Source organism: Notechis scutatus, chromosome 11, assembly GCF_049901735.1.
Source record: "Notechis scutatus isolate UNSWTSFEM ecotype Mainland chromosome 11, rNotScu1.2, whole genome shotgun sequence".
Taxonomy (NCBI): Eukaryota; Metazoa; Chordata; class Lepidosauria; order Squamata; family Elapidae; genus Notechis; species Notechis scutatus.
In genome coordinates, this window is record NC_142019.1 from 19,870,630 (window position 1) to 19,890,573 (window position 19,944).

Below are 19,944 nucleotides of genomic sequence, written 5' to 3' on the forward strand. Positions count from 1 at the left end.
GCGCTCCCTGAAGTGGGAGTTCGGAGACGAGGGCGCGATGCTGGCCCAACGTGTCGCCCCCTTTTCAAACAGAGGGCGAGATGAAGGCGGTGGTTTGACCGTTGGTTCCAGGCAGGTAGCCCAGGGGGCCTGAGGGAGGCAGGCTAGAATGGACTCCCGGCCTGAGCCCTGCCTGGGTCCACGGGGGCGCTGCCCGCTCCCTCCCACTCGCCCAGCTGCCTTGGCTTCCGAGGGCTGCCTTTGGCCTCTTGGGTTCTTTTGGGCTCAGCCCCCTTTGGGCAGACCTGACTGAGGTCGCCCCTCTCTTCTGGGGTGGGATGTGGAGAGACACACACACACACCCCCGCAAAGGAGGCGACGGTGCAAGACCCAGATCCCTGCTCCGCTCTGGCCACGGCCTTTTGGCTGTTGCGTGCTTTTTTTTTGAGACTGCGAAGAGGTACCTGGAGGGAGAGAACCCTGCCAGTAAGGCACGCCTGGGTTTCAGGAGGCCCTTGTGATGCAGCTCTTAGGGGAGAAGGGGACCTGCTGCTGTTCGTGGAGTGGAGGAGAAGGCATAAAAGTGGCTGTCAGAAGCGGGCCGCCCAAGGGTTGGGGTTGGGAGGACTGCTACTAACAAGTCAGGCTTGACTTTGGGCTAAGCGGGCAGCTGCTTCAATTTGCATACAAACTACTCCGGATGTGGAATAGTTTCTTATCCTGCTGTGCTTTTACTGGGATTCTGGACTCGTTTCATTTACTCTCCTTGGAAGAAAATACCGATTCTTCCTGCGGGCCCGCTCCCTCGCCGCTTTTAGCTCTTCCAACCAAGCCCGCTAGCCTGGGACGCCGACGACGCTCCCCTGGGAAACGAAGACGGGGCGCCCCGCCCGTTGCAGACAACCCTTCAGCGGCCCCTCCGGAGCAAGGGCGGCGCGGGCGGCGGGCGAGTGTCGCAGTGGCGGCGCGGACCACTCTCTCGCCGAGCTCGCCCGGCCACGTGCCGCCGCCCGGGCAGCCGCCCCTCGTGCGCGGGGAAGGGCCAAGGTGCGCGCGGCCGAGCGCTTTTAAGAGCCGGCTCCGGTCTCTGCTCAGCGCGAGTCGTGGACGGCGGCGGCTATGGAGGCGGCGGGCGGCGGCGGCGGGCGGCGGCACGCGCTGCTGGCGGTGATCGGGGAGATCGGGACGGAGCCGGAGCGGGAGGCGCTGCGTCACAGCCTGGAGCGCGGTAAGCCGTCGGGCGGGCGGGAGCCGAGCGCTTTCAGCACCTGGGACAGGGGCCGGCGGCTGCTGCGGCGCCGGGAAGAGGCCGGCCGGCGGGGCGTCCCGGGCGGGCGGGCGAGGGAGCGAGCGCCTCTCCCCGCAGGGGCTCCCGGGGACTCTGGGCCGCCGGGGCTGCTCCCAGGACCGCGCAAGCCGCCCTGGGCCAAGCTCGCTTCCCGAGGGAGCCGCGGGGGAAGCGCCTGCCACGCAGCGTCTCGGCGGGCGGAGGGCGCCAGCTGGCCGCGGCTTAACGGCGGGACTCGGAACAGACCCTGGACTCCCGCGGCGCCTCCGGCTGCCAGCCGCGCTCTGCGCCTCCGAGCAAACGGCGAGGCAAGAGGCGGGTCCCCGGGAAGGGAGAGCGGCCGGCCGGGCGGGCCTCTGGGCTGAGGAGCGCTAGGCTGACAGTAGCCAAAGGCGCCCGCTCCTGCCCCCGCCTCCGAGCAAGGGCCCCGGCGAAGGAGAGGACCTTCCCGGCCTCTTCCAGCCGGCCAGGGAAGTTTCCGGCTCTGCGCCGGGAAGCCGGAGAGGTGGGCTGGCTCCGCCTGGTGCAGCGGCGGCGGCCTCGGGCGAAAGTGCTGCAGTGCAACGGCGCCTTTCCTCTCCCCGGAGGAGCAAGCGGGCCGAAGAGGCGCTCGGTTTCTCCCTGACCTCCTCCGGGAAATCCCTCGGGCGGAGCCGTCGCGGCGTTTGGGGCTTCCAGGCCGCCTTTGGGGGCTCTGGTCAGGCCTGCCAACCAGTCGCCCTCCGAATGATCAAAGGGGCTCCTCCAGGCAATCCAGTCCCACCCGCTGCTCAGGGCAGAACCCCCAATCCCGGAGAGGAGCCCTCGGGCTGGAAGAAGAGGCGGAGGGGAAGGTCGCCCCTCTTGCGTCTCTCCTGGGGAGCTCAAGGTGGTTCTGGAGAGGTCGCCCTCCCCTCCCACCTGACCCCCGCCCTCGCGGCCTTCTACGTTGGTCTGAGAGACCAGGACCCATTCCTCTCCCCCGAAGCTGCCCTGGAAGCTTCCACGGCTGGGCTGAGCTGGTCGGGGTCTGCGGCTTCTCAACCTCAGCCCCGGCCCCTCCCCTCCCTTGAGTCAGCGAAAATGACATCGGCTCTTCTGTGCCGCGAGGAAGAAGGCAAATCCCCCCGCAGATGCCACCCTCTGAGGCTCAAGCGCAGCGGCAGCATCCGTACCATTCCCTCCTAATAATCATTCAAAATCCAACAATAAAATCCATTATCCCACATCCTGCAGTCTGGAGAACTTTTTTTCTTCGACTTCCCTTCAGGTACTTGAAAGTGTGTTGATATGCGCCTGCCTCCGTCTTCTCTTCAAAAGAGTTCTAATTCTTTCTTTCGATTGAGCAGAAATATTTTTTATTTTTTATTTCTTATTCTTTTTTAGAGTCTCATATTAGCCAAACACTTGATGAAGAAGAAAAAAATAGGAACTCTTAAACCAGATGCCTTATATTTCTCATGGAGTCTCCACTTACTCAGCAGGAAGTAACTCAGTTAACCAGACATTTCATAATCAGCATTTAATAGCTCTGAAAATCTACCTCTAGCAATATGAAGCTAGTCTTCTTATCCTCATAGCTGGGTATACAGTCCCAACAGTTTTCCTATAGAGCCAAGTTACTTTCTGTGTTTGTACCGAAAACTTTCTGTCCTTGAAATAAGACAGGTGGTTGCCCAGCAGTTCTCAGTCATTCAACAAAATTCAGAGAGCTGTGCACAAATGACAGGGTGTTTTTGTCCTGCCTCTCTGGAGTGGTTTCTGCCCTGACTGCTTTCTTGTTTTGCATGCTTTAGCTTGGGAGAGGCCCAGGTGAGCCATGTCTTTACATTCACCTAGCAGTTGCATGGATTCCATCAGCCCCTTTGGATGTCAAAAAGAATGACTCAGCAATAATACATCACTCAGGGGTATGTATGTATTGTGTGTGTGCACATGCCCAACAGCAGGTAACAATACCTACAAGCATTTTTATATTTAGTTACCCATAGATATAATTATCCATACTTTCAATAAAAATTTATGAGAATGTATGCTTGGGATGCACATTTTTACAATACTGCAGCAGCAAAAAGCTACACCCAGGATTAATTTGTAGCTTACTATGTAGAATCATGTCAGATATAACTCTCCATATTAAGTCTATGTTGACTATGCAGACTACATCGGATATCAGATGAAGGAATAGAAAGGGAAGTCATAAAATAGACTCAAGATCCAGATTGATCTTGACAGACTTGAACACTGGAGCCTATCTAACAAAATGAAATGCAATGGTGAAAAAAAGTAAGACTTTAGCCTTAGGCAAGAAAAACCAGATCCACAGATACAGAATAGGTGGTTCTTGGGTCAACATTAGTCCCTGTGAAAGGCTCCTAGCGATCCTCGTGGACCACCGCTTAAGTATGAGCCAGCAGTGTGCTGCAGCTGCCAACAAGACCAATGGCTGCATCAACAGTGGGGTGGTATCAAGGTCACATGAAGTGCTAAGTGCTGCTTTGCACTGTTTTGATAAGATCACATTTGAAATAGTGTGTCCAGTTTGGCCACCATGATGCAAAAAAGTTGTTGAGACTCTAGGAAGGGCTCAGAGAAGAGCAACAAAGATGATTAAGGGATGGGAGGCTAAGACATATGAAGAAGGGTTGCAGGAGCTGGGTGTATCTAGTCAAATGAAGCGTAATGAACCAGGGGTGACATAAGAGGAGGGGCTGTCACAGAGAAGAGTGGGTCAACCTATTCTACAAAGCCCTTGAGAGCAGGACAAGAAATTTATCAAGGAGAGATCCAACCTAGAACTAAGGAGAAATTTCCTGACAGTGAGAACAATTAACGAGGAGAATGGCTTGCCTGCATTACTGGACGTTTTTAAAGAAGTGATTGATAGCCATCTGTCTGGTACAGGGTCTCCTGCTTGAGCAGAGGGTTGGACTAGAAGACCTCCAAAGTCCCTCCCAACTCTGCTATTCCGTATTCTGTTCTGTCTATATGTGTTCATGGTGATTTCTACTGGACTGGAACATTTGTTCCATGATAATAAAAAAAAAATGCTCAGAGGCTCTTCTTTAAGACTGAGACATGATCCAATAATCGTTTTAGAAGAAAATATCTTCATTATACAACCTTTGTCTTATTGCTATCTTGTTACAAAAAAAGCCCAAATTAATTCTTAGCTGTTACATGTGTAAGTAGTATCTTCAGTCTTCTAGTACAAGTCTTTACATATGATTTATGATGCCTTCTTCACAATCTTGGTGATAACACATCAGTCAGATGCCTGTTGGCTGGTTGAGGTTGCTGTGGATAGGTCTTCTTCCATGGAGGAGGATTGGGAGCCTTCTTAATCTTGAGGTTTCAGTCCACTTAACGCTATTGTGGACTTCCTAAAACACTATTTGGGCATCATAGGGACTCCTTATAAAAACTGATTTACCAGACTTCTGGAATCTCATTAAAACTTTTATTAAACATGCCCAGCAGTCTTGCAAACCGTTTGTTGACCAATCTGTTTTTTTAAAAAATGGCTGCATGAGCATTCATGTGTGTGTGTGCACGTGTATGTGCACGCGTGCATTATATGTGTGCGTGCATATGCAAATAAATAAATATAAAATATAAACACCATTCTTATGCCTGAGCTCAAGGAACTGAAGTGTCTCTATAGATGATGGATAGCAGGACAGTCATAGATATGCCAGTTAGCTGCAATATTGTATTGCACAATATATATTGTAGGATATAATTATAATATGATATGATATATATGATATATGATATACTATATATGCCCTGTGTGTGTGTGTGTGCATGTGTATGAGTATGTGTATGCAATCTATATTTACATATCTATCCATATACATACATACACACTCACACACCCATATATGCACACACACACACAAATATATACATATTTATTTATTTATTTTGTCAAGCGATTATAAGATAATAGGTATAAGTATAACATAGTTATGAACACATGAAATGGATACATATAAGAAAAATAAAAAGAAACAATAGGACAGGGACGGTAGGCACGTTGGTGCGCTTATGCACGCCCCGTACAGGCCTCTTAGGAAAGGGGTGAGGTCAATAGTAGACAGTCTAAGGTTAAAGTTTTTGGGGTTTGGGGAAGAAACCACAGAGTCAGGTAGAGTATTCCAGACATTGACCACTCTGTTGCTGAAGTCATATTTCCTGCAATCAATTTTGGTGCGGTTAACCTTGAGTTTGTATCTATTGTGTGCTCTTGTGTTGTTATGGTTGAAGCTGAAGTATTCATTGACAGGTAAGTCATTGCAATGTATGATTTTATATACTATATTTAGATTGGACCGAAGGTGGTGTAGTTTTAGGGTGTCTAGGTCTAAAATTTCAAGTCTGGTGGCATAAGGTATTCTGCAACGATTAGAGGAGTGGAGAACTCTTCTCGTGAAATATTTCTGGACTTTCTCAACTGTATTAATATCAGATATCTAATGTGGATTCCAGACTGATGAGCTGTATTCAAGTATTGGTCTAGCAAATGTTTCGTATGCTCTAGTTAATAGTGTAATATTACCAGAGAAAAAGCTACATAAGATTAGGTTAACAACTCTTAATGCCATTTTGGCTATGTAGTTACAGTGGGCTCTAGCACTTAGATCATTAGAGATGAGTACTCCAAGGTCCTTGACAGAGTTTGGATCATCAACAAGGTCTTGACTATTCAGCCTGTATTTTATTTTCTGATGTTTTTTTGCCAATATGTAAGACAGAGCATTTATTTGTTGAGATTTGAAGTTGCCATTTGTTTGAGCCAAAGAATGTGTTAAAGAGGTTGGCTTTACTGGTGTCATCGTTGCAGTCTTTACCATTAGGTCCTTTCGGGGGTGGGATGGACCTTGAGTCTTTTAGTTTGTTGTTTACAAAATTGTAGAAAGAGCGAGTGGAATTGGTGCGTAGAAGGTTTTCCTCTTGTTTAATGTGCATTCAGTCTTTATCTGATGGCATAAATTTTTGTATCGGCTTTTGAAGCTGGCAACGTGACCAGATTTGTTTTTCTGCTAAAGTGATTTCTTTTTGGATTGAAGCTTCCTTATTGTTATGGGTAATTTGTTTTTTCTGGTTTTGGGAGTTGTTATTGGTGCATATAGTTTGATGACTCTTTTGACTTCAAGTAAAAATATGTTGTAATGGTCTTCAACAGTATTGCATCCAGTGAATAGAAATTGCCAATCAAGAGATGAGAGATCGTTGTCTATAAGATCATAGTTGCCTTTTTTGAAGTTATAATTGGGGATCCCGTTGTTATGTGTGGATGTATGTTGAGACAAAAGTCAATCATGTTGTGGTCACATATTATTATTATAATTATACACAGACATATTATATGTGTGTGTATAATTTTATTAAGAATGATTATAATAGTAAAATCTAATACAAACTAAAAGCAAAGAGAAAAGAAAAGAATAAAAGCAGAAAAATGAAAAAATAGAGATGAAAAAGAAAAGAAAGAATATAATAAAGGGAAAATATATATACAGTAAAGTTATTTCCAACCTTCCTCAGAAGTATAAACAAATTTAGTAATCTTCATCCCCTCTAAGGTTAAAACAATTGTCTCTTCATTCAATATCCCATTTCTTATTTAAAACAAATCCATAAAACACTGTTTTTTTCAGTCTTGATGTCAGCAGAAAGTCCGTAAAAGGTTGCCAGAAGTAACAACATATCTTATTTTAATCTTTATCAAATAAACCAACTTTATATTCCTTTTTTTTATTTCTAACAGTCTTCATCTTTCATTCATTCAAATATTGTCATAGGATGTAATTTCTATTTCCTTCTCCTTTGCCTCATCACACATAATTCTTCAAGATTTTAACAAGATCCTTTTTTTCAGTAGGGAATAATTATCCAGGTCAATCACTTGATTTGTCATTTTATTTTCTTTTAAAAACTTAAAGTCTCAGCAAATTTCTTTTATAGATTCAGTAAGACATCCTTTTCTGAGTCATTCTCTTGGCCTCTCAGTGATAATAGCTTGAATTAATGACAAAATTTGTGTTTAAAAAGAGTGATTTGCAAACTTAGTGGCCTTTAAAAGTCCCCCTGTGGTTGTGAGCAAGATGGCTAATCCTATCATCTCCCACAAATGGCATAGAAAACTGTTGTCCTCTGGTCTCCTCATGAGGAGCAGCCACCAGGGTGGTTCCTTGTCCTTCTGTTATCCTCACCCGTTCCTTGGTCTGTGCTGTGGTCATCTGTTCCACTTGTGCTGAGTTTTCTTTAGTTTGCTATCCTTTCCCCAGAGGTCTCTAAGCAGGATATATTCTGAGGAATAAACAGATATCAGTCATGGACAGCAGTGTCAGCAAGATACTGTGAACTAAGGGGACAATACAGTTTCTACGAAATGCCCCCCCCCAATCCAAAAAATGTGAACAAAGCAAACTTGAGCCACCTTAAGACTTGATGCCCAGGCTGCCAGCAGTGGGTCACTCCGTCCCTCTGGCATATAAGTCCCCAAGAAATCCAGGAGTTCGTGAATTCATATGGATGGGCATGGAAAACTTGTCATCAGATGAATTTGGAATTTTCTATTCTGGAAATGAAGCTTACAGAAAAAGTGAAATAATATCGTCCCAAAAGACCTTTTGCTGTCTCTGCAACCCACTCGGTGACGGAAAAATGGACGTCAGGATTCAAGGTTATACAATTATAGGCATCAACGATGTTATCTGGAAATTGAATCCTTTTTGAGTTGAAACATTTCCGACTGAAGAAGACTGAAGAAGAAGGGGCTTGGGGTAAGCAGCGAAACGTTCCCAGGACTCAGCTTCCAGACATCTCTACCTGGATGACTGAGAAGCTTCATCAACATACACAATGTTATTTTGAGCCATATCAGCTTTGTAAATAAATAAACAGATAAAATTTTTTGCAACGCTGCCTCACCCTGGCAGGGATGAGTGAAGAACTATCTATACGGTTGTTAAAAGCTGATACCGACTTGACAGCACATAATCAAATCAACCACTGAAGAACTGGTTGATAAATTCTTTGTATCACAAGTAATAGGCAACACCAGAAAATATTTTCTAATAATTTTGGCAAATTTAGTGCAAAAGTTGGACTCTACTGAAAAAAAGGGAAATTTGGACTGGGAACCCACAATGTGTACAGAAAAAGAGCTGTACGTTATTAACACATTATTTCAACAATCCAGATAACAACTCTGCATCTGGAAAATGCTGTAATAAAATACCTTATGCAGCCATAGATGGCGAAGCTCTTTGCTGAATGGCAAAGCAACACCATTCACTGAAATGCACCCCAGAAATAATCTAATCCCTGTGAAATATAATCTTGAACCCACTGCAGAAGAATAGACAATTATGGTTAAAAACACATTCAGAAACCTAGATTTTGTGGACAGAAGTGGGAGGAAATGCAGAAAATTTAAAGGACTGCAAAAGAGGAAGCTAGCAAGCCAAAGACAACCCCGGAAGGAATCAAAGAACCAACCAAAGAAATGGCCAAGGAAGGAAGATTGGCCAAAGCCAGAGGAGAGTCTGAGTCAAGTGGATTCACTTGCATTATACTCTTTTATTCTCTTTGGTATTTTTTATGTTTTCTTTCAAGTGTCCCATGGGGGGAATGGCTGAGAGAGTTGTTCGGACCATCTGGGACAGATCAGTAGAGATTAAAAAAAAAAGGGTGGAGCAGCAGGTTCTGGAGAAAATAAGAGGACATTATTGCCACTACTGTTGGAGAGAAGCCTATTGCTTTGAGCAAAGGCCCACAACCACCACCTGGGCCATAATTCTGAGCAGGCAGGCCCATGGAACTGCCCAGGCAACAGTGAAGACATCTTGGGAGCTTCCCATGTTCCTCTGAAGAATACATCTTTCTGCCAAGAAGCCTGAAAAAGCCAATCTTCACCCTGACTTATTTTCAATCAACCACAGTCTGGTTTGTCTTGGTGTGACATTTAGATGTCACCATAGATTCAATTATGGTTAAGGTGGACATTAACTGCCAGAGTTTGTAATCATGGTTTGTTGCAGGACAAAAAAAAAATGCACTATAGAGTTCTGATCTAAAATTATCAGTTTTATTCATGTGGCATTTGGGAGGGCATTATTATTTCATTCTGGCTACCTTAACAGGCTTAACCCTTGATTACTGCCATTAATCAAATTACATACGTACATTTGCACAAAAATATAAACAATGCTGGGATCTTAGTCTTTACCCACCTTGGTTTTCTTCTTGTGTTCTCACCAAACGAGTCATATCATCAGTGCTTGGCACAAGTAGAGTTTAATGCCAATTTGTGTAACACAACACTCTTTATCTACATTTTAGCCAATTGAATTGTGCAGAATTAGGTTTTGAACATTTTAATATAACATTAAAATATAATTCAATGTTGTTGTGATTCAAAGTGTAGCCAATTACAGATCAAAGTCCCCAAATACACACTCAGCCTAGAAAGCAGATGGAATTGCATAGAATTCACTAGCTTGTACAGAGAAATTGGAAGCTGAGGCCAAAAGCTAAACGAAGCACAATATTCCTGACCAGTCAGTTTCTCATTTACTGGTTTGTCCTGCAGCAAAATAGCCTTTGATTTCGAGGCTTATTCCAGGATTCTTCAAATGCTGCTGAGGTAGGGAAGCACATGCAAAATAACCCCAAGGAGGGGCTGGGGTAATCTGACTCTGTACATGACTAAGAGGGAAATGCTTGCTGGGGGAAGGTAGGTTGAGAATCATCCTGCAGGAGGGGCCTATATTCTGAGCCAACTCCTAACAGCTGGAAAGGCAACCACATGCAAAAAAAAAAAGGGGGGGGTCAGTCTTTTTCTACATAAACCCAATTGTATTCCTCTAATTGTGAGCTGCTCAGAGTCATTTGCTCAAAGAAACAAACGATTGCCATGGCTTAAAGTGACTTTGATCTTGTTTCCTGTCTTTCAACAGGTCTTCGCTCCTGGGATATTGACCTTCAGTTCTGCGACTTGAATAAGCAGCTCAAACTCTTTGTCACATGTCATCTTGCCCACTTTTCATCAGAGGTCAAAGGTCAGAGCCCATTTCTTCATCTTTTGACGTTCCAATAAGCATTGTGAATAATGCCAGCACAGGGCCCACTTAAAAGGCAGGCATCTCCTCCATAAAGTGGTAGGCTTGCATGGAGTCCCCACTTCTGTAATGCATTCCACAGGGGGGCTGCACTGGAAGTGATCCAAACTGTGGCGCTTTGTCTGCCAGCCCCCAGGAGGCAGATCCAGCAGCTTTGGCTGCAGTCACTGCCTTGTTTCCAGGCCCTGGTTAAAGAGATGACTTACTTTCACACTGGGCAAGCCTCTTAAATACACTCGGCTCCGCTGAGCAGTTGAATGCTGATCGCCTTTGTCTGCCCAGACCAGGTTAGACTGGGGGTGGTTGATTCAATATTCATTTTTAAAATTGGCCTCCCCCTGGGCTTTTCTTCTTCAAGCAAATGTAATATTCCTGGGATGGTTGCACCATGATTTTGTGTAAGACACTTGCAAATACTAAGTTTATATGTGTTTGCTCAAGAGTAAATAACATTTGATGTATCCTTCATTATTAATGAGTAAACAGTTGCATATTGATCCCAAATCACATGAGAAATTGATGTATTGTTATATCTCAAATATGAAAAATAGCAAGGAATATATTTTATGGCAAATGGGCTAAACAAAGGATTCCTACTTTAAAATGGTGGATTTTAATCACTGTTTTCAAGATTTTATGAGGTTGTCTTTTGAGTTTGACATGTTAATATTTGGAATTGGCAACTAAGCATTATGTCCTGGATGTTTTGGCATTTTCACTTTTAATTTTTTTAAGAGAAACTGTGGTTGAATAGAAACTAAGAATTCATTTTTATGAAGTATTAAAAATTGAAAGATTTATTAGTATTACAATTGACCTGTGAAAGGAAGAATTAGAATATCTGATTTTGGAAAATCAGTGGGTCAAAACTATTAAAACATGTGAAATATATTTCCTACGATTTAACAATGAAATTAATTCATAAGAAAATATTATTTCAGATCTATAGGACATCTCAATAATTTTTAAAGGGAAGATATTAAAGTTCCTATACTAATGTAAGAACTTTACATTCTTAAAATATCTCAGAATTTGTCATTTTATGAAGATTTTTTTTCAAGCTTTGCAGCAAAAAAGGCAATGCTATAGATCTGGAAAAAATGTTACTCTCCTGCCTTTAGAAAATAAATCCGGGATATGAATATATTATATATATTTGAAGATGTTGTGATTAAAAATGAGAAGTGGACACCATTATATTGACATGTGGTTCAAATTTAATGCTCAATGATTGAAGTAATTCTATATGCGTATTTATACTTACCATATAGATTTTTTTCTTTAGTTCTTTAAAAATCAGTATATTTATTTGCAACCCCAGCAATTTAACAAAAATCCATTTAAAATTACAGCAGTTCACATCAACTTCATTGCATCTGAAAGCCTGTCAGCATCTGTGTTTGTGTCTTCCTTGCAATCATTGCAATTTGTTTTGTTACATTAGTCAGCATGAAATAGATTTTTTCTTCTATGCTAGGCAGACTTAGGGTTAACAAATGCTAACAAATATAGCTTCCTGATATTGCTTGCAATGTGATTGTCTTCCAACCATGAATTATCCTGAATGCATAAACAGAGTGCAGTTAGACGTCTGTTATGCCTTCTTTCCAAAGAGGCCCTTGGCATTGTCAGAGAGTGAAGTTCTGTGTAAGCTTCTGTGGGGAAATGGGATAAAAGATGGTGAAGATGATGCTCCTTTTCCGCCTTTAAGGGATTATTTATTTTTATATTTTATTTATTTTTGTCAATTGCTTACAAGATAATAGGTATAAGTAAAAACATAGTTATGAATGCACGGATACATATAAGAAAAATTAAAAAAATAAAAGAAACAATAGGACTAGCACTACTTCGCTATCTTGCCTGTGTACAGGGCTGTTGTCTAAAATCTTTCTTTTTTTAAAGGAGTCCTGAGCACATGGGAAAGGGTTTGCATGGGCTGGCAGTTAGGGTGAAGCACAGCAGGCTTCACACGAGCACACAGAGAGCCCCACCTTACATTTACAAATGACACCAAAGGAAAAGGAATGGCTGATGGTCTGGAGGTCAGAAGTAAAACTGGTTGCATTTTGGGAGCCGGTTATGCCAGTAGTGATATTGCTGGACTAGCAACCCAGGAGGTTGAGACAGAGACACCAGCTGGGAGACTTCAGCCACCGAAGCTCAGCCTATGTTGCAGCACATAATATTTATTATTTCAAGCCTGTACGCAAAAATCTAGTCAACTAATGGTCAGCACTAAATTGGTACTAGATAAGGGTCAACAGAATTCAAAGGGGGGGCTGGACTTGGATCATTTGTGGCAACATAAGGACTCTAACCTAATGACATGTTTAACTCCATCTCCCGAGTTCTGCCTGCTCTTCTCCTACAAAGTCCCTTTTAAAATGAGCTGCCTAAATAGGAGGTGCCTAAACTCAGACTATAGAGGCAAACCAGGGGAGTCAGCAGTAGAGGAAGCCAGTACAGCTGTAGAATTGTTTTCATTCAAATACTAGGCACCTCCTCCTCTGCCTCAGAAAGAACAAAGCTCTCAAATCCCCCCAAAATGGTGCATTTTTCCCTCTGCCAACAAACAGCTGGTTTTGTCACCAAAGCTGGCTCTATGGCGACATGCTCCCCAGGTTCAAATGGAAGCAATTAGGAATGACCCAAGACAATCCTTGGACGACCATGGACCCACCTGGGAAGAGGAATCTTGGTGGTTGCAACTCTCAGTTGCAATCTCAGGATGGCCAAGTCTCCATCTTTTGGAGTTGCGAATCAAAAGCTTTGTGCAAAGACCAATGCACAATGGAAGACACGGTGGCTAGTCAATGGTAATAGATTGGGATCCTGACTCATGCAGTATACAGGTCCTCAATGGAAGGCAAGTTGGTTGCAATTATATTTTCTGTAGTGAAGTCTGTAACTGTCCTGTTTGGTTGCTTTACCAAACCAGACAATTATAGAAGTACAAATGACAGACTCAACAGTTCCTCTGTATAACTATATCAGCAGCTCCTGGGGCAATCTGAGCTTTCTGAGCTGATGCAGGAAGAACATTGTCGTGCCTTTTTAATGGTTTTAATGTTAGGTGTCCAATCCAAATCCTGGGATCTTATAGAACCCTTGAAGGTCTCTACTACCGATACTGTGTTGTCTAATACTTGAAGAGGTGGTAGAAGGGCTCCTCCTAAAATCCACTTTCATCTCTACAGTTTTAAGCATGTTCAGATTGTTCTGGCTGCACCATAGGCCAGTTGATCTAACTCTTGTCTATATGCAGACTCATCATCATCTTGAATGCGACCAATGACCTTGAATGATCATCTGCAAACTTTTAACTGAGGGATCCTTTGAGATGCATTTGAGATGGTACAGAGAGAAAAGAGTAATGGAGAACGCACACAACTTGGTGTGTGTGTGTGTGTGTGTGTATGTGCCTATGCTAATTTAATTGATATCCGATGTGGATATCCTGAAATTACACCCATTGGTTCCTGTAAGGTTTGCAGAGTCACTACAAAACACATGCTTAAATGTTACTTCCATTGTTTGCTTTGGTTTATTTATTTTTTTTAAAGAGAAAAATTCCTTTGGCCAACTTTGGTGTAGAAAGCACTCAAGATGGAGCTCATCTATCAACTCACTTATGTAGTTTGAGATCAAAAATTGAAGGAGTAAGGACTTGTTTCAAATTCCCATTTTCCCTATCATGGAACACTCAGAACATTTCAAGTTTTGTTCTTTAGACCAACAATTACATGGCTGAGGCATCTCAACTTTTATCTTGTTGGAACTCAGCCAGTTTAGACTTTTCCGAGGACACATTCCAAGGGCTGTTTTGCTCTGAGCTGAAAACAAATCTTTTTTTCAGTTTCATGCATGACTTTAGAAAAAGAATAGTTCTTGACCATAACCCTAACCAGCACAAAAACCCCTTCTGAAGAGCAGCTTGAAGTGCAGATCTTCAGCTCTTAACAAGAACAAAGTGACTTCTGATTTCTGAGCACGTGCGGAAGGCTCAATCTCACCATATCCTGCAGGTCTGGCAGCTGCTTTCCTGCGAGTCCTTCAATGCCCAGATCCTCGTCTTCTTCCGTCCGGGCTGGGATGACCCTCAGAGGGGCCCTGCCTGATGAAGAACTCCTCGTACTGGTCCAAAGGTTTTAGTCATGTGGGAGTTGCATTCTGGAATTTGATGGCTGTTTATTGATTCTATTGTCAGCTGTCATGGCAGGCCTGTAGACTAAGTGTACACGACATATAAATTAACTAAATGAAGTAATAAGTTTATGGCAGATCTAAGCAGAAAGCCATTTGTTCAAGATGGCTCACATTTTTTCTAGAATGCAACTTTTAGGCTCCAACAGCAGCTTTGGGTATCCTAGTAGGGGACTTATTTCATCAGATATCTGATATACCTATTGAATATTTTCCTTCCATGTTCAAGCTCACCTCCCATAACTCCTATGCATTATTCTTTATCTGAGATCAGTTAAACATACATTCCCTACCCTCCTCCACTGATCAAATTCACACTGCTTTAGCCAAATCCATTTCATCAATTTATATGATGAATGACTCTTGCCTGCCATCTTGATATTTGAAACCCTGGCCTCAGAAATGAAGTGTTCTGCTTACGTTGTTGGTGTAATCAGTCATCAACTTTTAGCCTCTTTCTTTCCCTCGCCTGCTTTCTTCCATGAACTGGAAGGATGGGTGAGAAGATCACTTGTGTTTGCAGGTTCTTCAGCTTCTTTTGCAGGTAAGGTGATGCCATTTTAACTCTTCTCTCTGGTACAACTTGTCATTTATTAGCAGGAGTTGATGGAAATATCCTCAAGTTAGAAAAGGGTGTACATAATAATGCTGTACAAAAAAGTATTAATTTTTTATCATGATCATATGTTGACCATTACATTATTCTCCATACTGGTTTATTGTTGGCAAAGTTATCCTCTCATCAATGATTAGAAGTGAAATTCTAATAAAATCCAGTTTAGAGAGGTATAGAGAATGAAAGAAATGGCACTGTTGAGATTATTCGGGAAAACTCTGGGAATTGATACAGAGGAGGTGTTGCCAGTATAATGGAGCAATCAAGTGAGGTGCATTACTTGGATTCTGGCTTTATTTCATACACAAAATGTTACAGACATATATAGGAGCATGGATATTTCTTTACTGTTCTTTACTTCCTGCGGCATCTGCCTGGAGCCCTGCAGGGTTTCTGGTGTTCCTCCAATTCAATCTCTTCTCTGTTGGGACCCCAGAAGCGCCCAACATTTGCCGTCAGGAGGAGGAGGAGGAGGAGGCACTGTCCCTCCGAGGCTGGGTGGACGAACTTTTCACCCAGGCCTGGGCAGAGGGATCCCCTGTTTGAAGTGATTCTATTGTCCTTTCTGGGGGCCTGCAAGTGGCATAAATGGCGGCGGCGGCTGCGGAAAGCGAATCGGAGGCGGCGAGGGGCAGCCAGGCCTTCGGCTGAGGCGGGGAGCCGAGTTCGGGCATCCCAAGCAAAGGCAACATCCCAAGTATGACAACAGACCTAGAATTCAGGCACCGCGCGGACCCTTCGGCTTCCCGCTCCCGAAACGTCCGGCTTTGGGCGCCCAGCCGGGAGGAAAGGCCGGGAGGCAGCGCCGCGCCATCGGGGCCCGGGAGCCGGGACCGCCGCGGCAGCCCAGCCACACTCCGGGGGCTTCTCCCTGGCGAGAGGCGGGGGGTTTGGTTTTGGGCAGACTCTCGAGCCACCCGGCAGGAAGACCGGCTGCCCGTCCGCGTCCCTGCCTCCGGGGGCCTTTCGTCCGCCTGCTGCGGCGGAGGAGGGCGCCTGCCTCGGCCTTCTCGTCCGCGGGCCTCGGCGTTCAGGCGGCACCCGGCGGCAGGCGCGGCCGCGGCTCACAAGGGTTACGGCTGCCGCGGCGGGCGGCTCCTCCTCCTCCGCGCGCTGACAGCAGCAGCATCAGCATCAGCAGCAGCTGTCTGGTGCTCCCGGGCCCGCCGGCCGGCTAGTCGGCGCGGGCATCCGAACTGGGGGCGGTGCCGGCAGGGGACCCGCGAGGAACGGCCGCCGCCGGGCAGGTGAGGCGGGGCGGCAGCTGCGGAGGGGCGGGCGGGCATCCCTCGGCGCATCCAGCCGGCGGAGGAGGCCCTCGGGGGCGGCCGTGATCCTCCGGCGCGAGGGGGCTCGGGCGCCTTAGCCCCGCCACCCAGGAACTCCTGCGGGGAGGCAGGGAGGGCGCGGCGGGGCGGTGAGGGGCGCGCCGCGCGAAGCTTCCCCAGCCTCAACCGGGGAGGGGCGGCACCTGCCCTCCGCAGCCGCTCGTCCGAGCCGCTTTTCGGCCTGCGGGGAGGGCTCCTCGGCCAACGCCCGCCCGTCTCCCGCGGGGAGGGAAGCTCGGGAACTTGCTGCGCGCGCTCCGCCGGCGCGCCCACTGCGGCAAATTCCGCAGCTGGCGCCCTCTGCTCCGAACGCCCCGCGCCCCGCCCCGCCCCTCCCCGGGGCCGAGCCGCCGGCCTCCAGCCGAGGGGTGCCCGCCGGCCTCGGGGAGGGCCGGCGCGAGCGGCCGTGGCTGCCCAGGCGGGGTCTCCTGGCCCCGCGGCTGCTTCCCCTCAAGTGCAGGTTGCCCCGGGCGCCGCGCCTCCGGGCCCCGCAGCCATGCCGGCCATGGGGGCCCCTCCCTCCAAGATGGGCGACGAGGAACCCGTGGAAGGTTCTCCGATGGACCGGGCCAAAGGAAGGAAAGGGCCCCGGCCTGGAGAAGCGCCCCAGGCCTCGCGCCCGAAGGTCGGAAAGCGCAGGCGGGCGCCCTGCTCCTGCCCGGGCGGGGAAGGTCACGCGCAGGCGGGCCCAATGCAGCAGCAGCAGCAGAGTCCGGCCATCCGCGGTGGGCTCCATCTGGGGGGCCCCCCAGGCCCTCAAGGGGAGGCTGGCCGGGTGGCGGCTGTCCCCCTTCTGGGCTGCCCCTGCAGGCAAAGGGCTCCCCTTAGAGGGTCACTGGCCCAGCCCAGCCCTTCCCTCCTCCTCCATGCAGGCCAAGCCAGAGCAAATTGGGGAGTTTGGGGGAAACTAGTCTCCAAGGTCCCAGGGCTGCTCCCAGGAGACCCTTCTGCCTCCTCCCGAGGAGGGATCTTCCACCAGCAGAGAAGGGAGTCTTGCCCTAATCCCCACAGCAGAAGCTTGGTTATAAGGTTGCTTCTGTTTCGCTCCGGAACGGCTCTCTTTGCTGCTGGTTCAGAGCTCCAGGGTACAGCAAGGAACCGCTGGGAGTAGGAAGGGGCTGCTCAGGGGATCTCAGCCAGCATTTTTGCAACCCAGAGCTTGACCACTTGCTGAGCCTGCCAAGAGCTTAGAGATGCTTCTGAATGTATCCTCTCCTGCCTGGATAGACCATCTTCCCCATTCTTCCCACTCTGTGAAGGTTACTGGTGGGAGCAACACTCAGGCAGGTCAGGCAGGAACCTTCACATTGTCCAGTTTCAGGTTGCACACCAACCATTTGGAGGTGAAGGCTAGGCCTAGCAGATAGCCACCTCTGTGGACCGGGAGTGACATTTTGTGTGACAAGCCCATGATTGCCATGATACAGTGAATTTCCAATTGTTCCCTGAAATATCCCACAGCGCAAATATTGAAAGAACTCTACCGGCTGTCCTTCAGCAAGGATCTGCTTGGCAAGACATGATTGGGATTCCCAAGTTTTCCCTAAGCTCAGTGTAGCAGGCCGTCCTTCACAACTCATCACCTCCACAAGAGGTCACTGTTAGATTGTCCCAGATGACCATTCGCATCTTATCACTCTTAAAGCATGGGGGGGGCAGGATTTGAAAGCAGGGAAGCGGATCTAAGAGGGCAGTAGCCCCATTCCCACGAACGCAGGGTTACCAGGCCCACCAAGGTATGGGCAAAGGTCTGTCTGTCTTTCTATCTGCCCACCTGTTTAATCTACCAAATTTATAAGTCACCCATCTCCCTCACAGAGGGATTCAGCCTTTATCAACAGCAGTCTGGCCAAAACTCCCTTCACTTGGACACTGTGCTGAGGCTGTTTGGTCCGAAAGGGAGTGGGCATCAAATAGCTATTTCCCTCCCCTCACAACCCCCTGCCAAACCTCCCCTCTGAAACATTCACCCTCCCGTTTCTCCTGCCTCCCATTGGTTCCAAGCCAGCCCCAATTGGTGATCACAGAGTCGGGGATATTCCTTCCCTGCCACTCCCCCAATTGCTTTATACATCCTTTCCTCCGGGGGGAAGTACCCAGCTACCCCATTCTCCGTGGCTCTTTTCAGTCTCTTCCCACTTATTTTATGGATATAGAGTTTCCCTGAACTAGGTTTCTGTAACCCAGAATGGGTTGGCGTGCTTATCAAAATGATCTCTGCTCTTTAGCAGAATCTGGGAAGAATTGGAAGTTAGAAGTGGTTGGTGTTTCTTCGCCAACAACCTGTCTTGTACACCACTACATCTGGAAAGATAGGTCCGATCTTCAAACAAAGCCATCCCCAATTCACATTATTAACTCCCAAGAGCATTCTGCAAAATGCTGGATAGTGTTCATTCCATTATTGGCTTTTTTAATATTCACAGATTTTGGTTGATTTTGCATTTTAAGGAAGTTTAGCTCTGTATTTTGATTATGCACTATAAAATTGGTATTGATTCTCAGTGACCACATAGATAGATTTTCTCAAAGTATTTTGAATATCCACACTATTCTGTGTAAGGAAGGAGGGAAAAGAGATAAACTTTTGTCATGGAAAGATCCTGTAGTGAAGGTTGTTGACAATGGCAAAGATCCCTCTGGGGTTATTGCCAGCCCCATCATTTGCCATTATCAAGGCAGGAAGGGTCACTGAAGCTGCCGAGGTGGGCCCCCGGGCTGTGCTTAGCCCACATCAGTGAAATTACAGGTAGTCCTTCACTTATAACCAGAGTTGGTATTCAGCAAGTTCTGACCAGTTCTGGAGAACCGGTAGCGGAAATTTTGAGTAGTTCAGAGAACCAGCAAATCCCTCCTCTGACTGGAGATTTTACAGTCCCCTTCCCCTCCCACGACCACCAAGCTATGCCCAGCAGAACCGGTAGTAAGAAAATTTGAACCCCACCACCGCTTATAACCATTCATATAGTGTCCTTTTGAAATTACAATAGCTTATAATTACTTTTCATATTTAATGACCATAGTAGCGTCCCCGTGGTCATGTCATCAAAATTGGATGGTGGACAACTGGCATGTAATTTATGAGGTTGTGGTGTCTCGAGGTGACGTGATCCCCCTTTTGCAGCCTTCTGACAAGCAAAGTCAATGGGGAAGCCAGATTCACTTAACAACCGTTAACTGCAGGGATAAGAAAGTGATAAAATGGAGCAAAACTCACCTAACAACTGCCTTGCTTAGCAATGGAGATTTTGGGTTCAGGGATGGCTGTAAGTCAAGAACTAGCTGAAAGTCTGTGGAGATTCTCCGCCCTCCAGGTCCTGGTTGTCCCAAAGGTGATTCTGAGGACACAGATAAGTCTCCAAGTGCTTCAAACATCCTCTAAAACAGGGTTATCAAACTCGCAGCCTGCAGGCCAGA

The 19,944-nt window shown here is 46.5% G+C and overlaps 1 protein-coding gene across 2 annotated transcripts in view; it reads left to right on the forward strand.

Annotated features, from left to right (window-relative positions):
* The first annotated feature begins 881 nt into the window (after nt 1–881).
* Nucleotides 882–19,944, forward strand: part of MAP1A (microtubule associated protein 1A) — a 38,476-nt gene continuing 19,413 nt past the window's right edge. The window contains exons 1-2 of one of the 2 annotated variants that reach the window (XM_087973023.1): nt 882–1,207; nt 10,216–10,317. In XM_087973023.1, the coding sequence (XP_087829149.1) occupies nt 1,099–1,207; nt 10,216–10,317 (211 nt within the window). In that variant the 5' untranslated portion in view covers nt 882–1,098. Of the gene's footprint in view, nt 1,208–10,215; nt 10,318–16,079; nt 16,447–19,944 lie in introns of those variants that run through there. The other variant, XM_026684636.2, reaches the window with a different exon arrangement.